The following is a 6,690-nucleotide window of genomic DNA, read 5'->3' on the forward strand; positions in this document are numbered from 1 at the left end:
CTTTCAGTAGACGTCTAATTCAAATTCGTTAGATTCGTCGGTGTAAATTTCAAATGCACCTCATTCATTCTTTAAACTCAAAACGCTTTTCAAAACATGTTGCTAATGTAATTACGGAGGAAATTTGTAGAGAATAAAATATAATTTGTTAGGTTTATTTAGTTTTGACTCTAAAATATACCATGAAGGTTTCTTATTTGTTTTTTGTTTTGTTTTATAAATTTGTTTAATTAAAACATTCTTGATTACACCGAGCTTGTTACTGTCACGCACTGTGAAACTTTGGGCGATCTGAGGTCATCACAGCCAAAGCACATGTCTAGTCTGCAAAACACCCCACGAAAATGGACCAATTGGCGGGCAGGCAGAGTTTTTGGGGGCGCGACCTGTTCTGTTTACAACTAGACTGCCGACCAGCAAGTGGCATTGCCCAACGAAGAATGTGTGCTTGGAAAAATATAATCAGACCTAAAGAAATGCACGCAAAAACAATATAAAAGTAGCATCGGTTTTATTGGTAATAATTAAATTTGCTGAGCAGTACAGCAAAACAACAGGTACTGTACGTATTATTAAATAATGTGTTGAATTTGCGTAGGCTAGGCAGTCAAAAGAGTCCAGGGCTTTGATAAATTAATTAAATAGCTAGGCCCTGACTACAACAATCTTGTTCTTGTTTTACAAACTAAACTGGACGAAAAACTGAACATTGGAGCCGGTCCGGAAGGGTGTCTGTATTGTGAGAGTAGACTGCAACTTACGACATACGATCATGTGAGCCAAGTTCCACAGCACGCTGTCTGAGATGTTAGTTTGACGTGCGCTACTAAATTTGGAACTTCGACTTGTGTGGTTAAAATTACTTTAAAATCGGCCTATCCGGACCGGAAAATTCCGTCGATATAGCCGAAATTCGACTTATAAAAATTCGAATTAAACAAACAATTTACACAGTAATACATAGGAAAGAATTGTGATTTTTCAAAAATTTGACCGACGCGAATTTTCGACTTTGGCGGACTCGACTGTAGTAGCTTCATGATCACATCATTCCACAAGGACAGGAGTTGAAACGAACCATAGCATTGGGGTAACCCCCTACTCTTTCTCTTCTTAGAGATACAATGGGTTCTTTAAAGTGCACACAAGCCAGGTGTGTGCACTGGTCCTCCATTTTAAGTCCTTATCCGAGAATGCTTGCTTCTACTACTAAACCTAACCCTAGGTGAGCAGCAGAGGTTAAACCAGTGCCAATGTTATGGCTGCCTTACTGCTCAGCCACTCAACTCACCAATTGTACCAGATGAGTGTCCCAATGATAGTAGCATTGAAAAATATTTTATTATACAGTATAATCGGGCATAGATTTGGTGTGCTTTGTATGTTTCCACAAGTTTATACAATGTGCAAGTTGTATTATGAAATATCTATTCACATTTTTCACTCAATTTATATTGTTTTTCAGTCAGTGAAGGAAGCCACATTTGATTTATCCAGTAATGCAACCGTTGATGATAGTAGCAAGTGTGGTAAAGACGTCGCTAATATTAAGCTTAACTTCCTCACTGACTACTCAATAATGTTTGAGTTTCAATCCAAAGAGCAAAGTTATAACCTACAGTCCGTAGCATTTGATTATGTACTAGATGAAGAGAATTTCCCTAATGCCAATATTCCAAGTAAGTAAAATTTTTTGTCGAGCCAACTAAGGCCCATACTGTATCAGCTGGACTTTTTCTCCAGTTTCTGTAGCATGAAACGGATTAGAATTTGAAGGTCCTCCTGGGTCCTAATGTAACTCCCAGCACTTTACTGGTACCCATTGATAGGCCTAAAGCTTGGTAGACTGAAGCAATGTAGATAAAAGTGCCTTGATCCAGGATACAAACAAAATGCAGAGCGAATGATTAAACCCCAACCTCAAGGTTGGGAAATCAACCGTTCCCACTCTGCCAAACTGCTTCCGAAGATTCCACGTAAACGTAGCAAAAGTAATCAAAAGGATGGTGATTATACTGTACAGATAATAATGGTGTTTATTAATTTCTTGAAATAACATAATAATAACAATAATGATAGTAATAATAATATTTAGAATAACTTGTTATTTTCCATTAATATGTTATATTCCAATGTTATATTTATGTGCCTGTCCATCCAGGGACCTTGTTTACAGTTTGATTGTAGCGAACGCGTTACTGATACGCACTACTCATATGCCATTGAGTAGACATTCAGCACTCGATGATCAAACATTGAATATAAGTTGTTTTTTTTTTCTATTTATTAATAGTTGTACTTAAAAATTATTACATTATGAAAATTATGATAAAACCAAATTGGTAATTTTGTAGTGAAAGGAGAAATAAGTATTTTCATACCTTTAGACTCCATACTCTCCAAAAAAAAAAAAATTCTCCTCAGTTGATAATTTAAACAACTATTCTGCAGTACAGTACCTAATACAGTTCTACAGGAAAAATAATTCCAAAACCATTGAATCTGGCAGAACATTAATTTTTAGGAACTTAGGTTTGGAATGCATAATGCAGCTGAGTCTTTTTTTTTTTTTTTTTTTTAATATTCTAATTGTAATATTTTATGATATTGTTTTTTAATTTTATGTGATTTATAATGTTTTATGCTAGTGGGCTCTCTGGAATAACAGTAATTTGAAGAGGTAACCCAATAAAAAGAACAAATAATTAAAAAATAAATGCTAATGATAATAATTATGTATATATTCAGATCAAGGAATTAGTCTAAAAGGTGACATCATACAATTTACCACTCCGATTGGCTATTCCTATAGATGTAACGCGGTGGTAAATGACAAAAGCATTGAAGGTCTTATGTTGACCTTCAGTGATGTCAAACTGCAGCCCTTTGGAGTTGCTGATGGAAAGTTTAGCAAAGGTAGGTTCAAACACTTCTTTATACTTATTAAAAATGTCAGTATTTCGTTAAATGTTTGCGTGTATTTGTATGTTATTTAGCAACCTCCTGCCTACAGTTTTTAAGTCTAATATTGGTGACGATCCTGATTGGGGCAGGGGGATGTGAATTTGGGGGCCATTTAAAGTGCTACTGTATATCTAAAAAAACTGATCAATGGATCTGGATGAAACGTTCTAAAATGGTTTGTCAAGTTGAAAGGAAGAAATGGTTAAATGTTGGTGACGATCCAGATAAGGTTATGGATAGGCCTTTTCCATGAATCGGTAGACATCTTAAAGTAATGACAAACATTGCGAATCAGCGGTGCGTAACCAACAGAAATAAGATAAGCTTCTGGGCTGATTTTCTGACATCATGTTATTTCAAAAATCATAACTCCATAATGGGGTGTCATATCCAAAACATTTTTCCAGCAAAATGTTCTTAAAAGTCTACACCACTATATGATTGAAAAAAAATAGAAAAATGTTTTTGACCTCTGAAATCAAGATGGAAAAAGAAAAGCCTATCTAAGTAGTGTATTAAAATAGGTCTATGCATTATAGTGCAGTAGTACTACTCTGGACTACCATTGTTTTAGTTACCATATGAGAGTTTCCTGTGTTAAAAACATGATTTACTATACTTCTTTATAAAACAAAACTTGTACTTTATAATCTGTGTATTATCGGTACATGGAACAGTAACAACACGAAAGTACTATGCTACTGCACTGTAATGCATAGGCCTGTTTTAATGAATTGTCTAGTAGGGGTGGATAATATTTCTTACCAGAGGAAGGGAGTTTTGTTTCATGGGTTTGGAATAGACCTTTTCGTCCCGCTTCTTGGAAATTGTTAATAAGGTCCCACAAAACAATAGCATAAATATATGTAAACATATTTTTTGAACAACGTGTGTTTTTAAGACACAGCATATTCCTTACACTGTTCTGATTGGTCATTTGTTAAGTTTGATTGACACTCCAGAAAGGTCCATTATATTTAGGGGTTGGGATTTACTGGCAGGAATTTGGATTTTTCTCACAAAGGTGGACAGAAATTAGCTGACAGGTGTATGTTGTCCTTCCCTGCCAGAAGTGGATAAATTCTCTCAGATAGATAATTTGTCACCCCTATGAATATGTTTCTACCACTATAATTCCCTACAATAGGAATAGAGTATAAAGAGAATTAGTTTCATTGTATACGTGGAAAAGTATTATACAAAACCTTCTAGAGCAATAATTTGATTTGAATGCCATTGTATTTTGTTTTATTATAAACAAACATAAGGGGTCATCCATTTTTTTCATTTTCATGAGCGTACAAAACGTACGCTGGGGGAGGGGGTTGAAGGTGTGTGTACGCTTTTCAAAAAGTACAAAAATGATGATTTGGAAATGTTAGCCTATGTTTTTGTACCTAGCAATTCACGAGTAGATGTTAAGTTTATCAGTTGTTTATACACAGCGTCATCTTGCATCCCTGATTAACGATGTGTTGATAAGCATTTTGTACTTATAAACAATTTCGAAATACAAGGGAAATGCACTCTCTAACTCCGCAAATTTGAATAAACTGTAGGCCTAGGCCAGCAGCCTAACCACAGCTTGACAGCACTGAGCAATGGGACCATGTGTTTCACTGTGCTGTGCTAGGCTAAGCCTACCTATTTCTTCTCCTTTCTTCTACTTCACTAGGCCTAATTCCTACCTTTTAAATTCAATGAGCCTACTTCCACTCACTCTATTTAACATCTTAAAACACAATTTATTTTTTTTTATTCCACGGACACTCACGATAACGTAAGTGGTGGTTAGCAAAAAGAGTATGTTTTGTACTCTCGTGAAAATGATGAAAATAATGGATGACCCCTAAGACATTTTCAGATTCATTTAAAACACTGAATATATCCAACCAAAATACAATATTAAAAATATTTCATAAAGATAACTTTATTGTATATAGAAAACTGTTAAACATATATATACATACATTAGTGAGCAGCTTAGCTCAGTCGGCTAATCTGGTTGTCGCCAGTGTGTGCGCTGAACCGTGGAGATCTCTGGGTCCCTGGTTCAATTCCCATCGCTGCCTCCTCTTGTGTTTCAGCTGGAGGGCTGAAATACAAGTTACAATAGAACACCGTCTTTCGAATGAGACGTTTAAGCCGTTGGTCCTGTGTGCATTTATGGCCCAGGTGCACGTTAAAGAACACAGTACACTCTTCGGAAAGAGTAAGACTGTCTTCCAGTGTACTGCCCAATACACCACCCGAAGGACCCCACTGGAAATAAGTCTTCTTCTAGACTTTCGTGGGCTACTCTTGGTGTTTACACCAAATATATCCAATCCAATCCAAAAACCTTCTAGGCAATAATTTGTTTTTAATTCCATTGTAAGTTGTGTTATTGTTAACATAAGTCATTTTCAGATTTATTTTCAACACTGAATATATACAACCAAAATACAATATTAAAAAGATTTCATAAAGAAGTGTTAATAAATTACAATCGTGTTCAATATGTTGATTTTCTTTTTTATGTCTATAGAAAACGTCTGTGATGCTGATAAAGGCAGAACCACAGTCCCCACAACCATAGTTCCCATGACAACTCCCAATGTTACAGTTAATATGACCACAGTTCCCATGACGACAGCCGCCAGTACTACAGTCAATATGACAACAGCCTCCAATACTACAGGCAACACAACAGAAATTATGACTACAATGATCAACGACAGTACAACTGTTGAGCCAACAACCGTACCATCAACAACTAAATCACCACCAACTGTTGGTAACTGGACTGTAAAAGATGGTAACAAAACATGCATGAATATGGCATTCAAAGCCAATTTCAGCATCCTCATCACTGATAAAAATAACAAGGTATAGTATGACATCAGAATAATCGAAATAAGTTTTACTTTTTAATTTTTTTAAGTCATGATGGGGAAACTATCAGCTGAAAATCTGACTTAAGTGAGCCCTAAAAGATGCATTAGTGTAGTGATGAGACATGGATTACATATTTGATTTTTGTGTCTACTGCACTCTCTAGGGCAGTAGAGACACTATGAGCCCAGTTTTGTCAATCCGGAAGCGTAAACATTGACCGTGAAATTGACATTACATAATTAGTGACCTGTAGGGAGAACAGAGTCATTCAGTGGGCGACACACCTTGATCCTTGTTTGCTCTGCGAGGTAGGTAGGACTAGATGTTTGATTTCACTAAATTTGACAATTGTAGGCCTAGGCAGACTCATTTTAATGTGCTACTAATAAGTAGTATTAGTAAGAGTTTCAGTTTACTTCAGTATAGTTATAGCCTATGCTGGTATCTGTCGATGGCAGCCTTAGCTAGTGTAGCTAGGCAAGGGAGGTCGTCAACAGAGACCCTAGCCTACCTATTATGGGGGGTGACGCAGAGAGTCCGATGTGTTGCATGAGTTGGAAGTAGTAAAAAAAAAACACATCAAGCAGTATACACACGCTTGCGCTGGGAGCCTATTTTTGAATTTTACTTCTGTCTTGTTACATTTATCCAAACACAAAGTAATTTATTTTTTAAATAATGCAATGGCAAATGATAAGCAGCTTAACTCTTTCACTACGTAATTTCCTATTCCATATTTCCCAAATCTGAACGGAATAAAATGCAGGAAATTTGGGGAAAATAAGAGATATATAGAAAAAGCGTTATAAGTTTTTAATTGGCTTTCAAAAATATACAAAAGTATATATA

General features: G+C 35.9%; 1 protein-coding gene across 1 annotated transcript in view; it reads left to right on the forward strand.

Annotated features, from left to right (window-relative positions):
- The window catches only part of LOC117121159 (lysosome-associated membrane glycoprotein 2-like), a 26,411-nt gene that overhangs the window by 11,447 nt on the left and 8,274 nt on the right, over positions 1 to 6,690 (forward strand). The window contains exons 3-5 of the mRNA XM_033266256.1: positions 1,466 to 1,679; positions 2,749 to 2,916; positions 5,492 to 5,832. Of these exons, the coding sequence (XP_033122147.1) occupies positions 1,466 to 1,679; positions 2,749 to 2,916; positions 5,492 to 5,832 (723 nt within the window). The remainder of the gene's footprint in view (positions 1 to 1,465; positions 1,680 to 2,748; positions 2,917 to 5,491; positions 5,833 to 6,690) is intronic.

This window comes from Anneissia japonica, unplaced genomic scaffold (genome assembly GCF_011630105.1).
Source record: "Anneissia japonica isolate Jap-2015-1 unplaced genomic scaffold, ASM1163010v1 scaffold993_len1110182_cov180, whole genome shotgun sequence".
In the NCBI taxonomy this organism is placed as follows: domain Eukaryota; kingdom Metazoa; phylum Echinodermata; class Crinoidea; order Comatulida; family Comatulidae; genus Anneissia; species Anneissia japonica.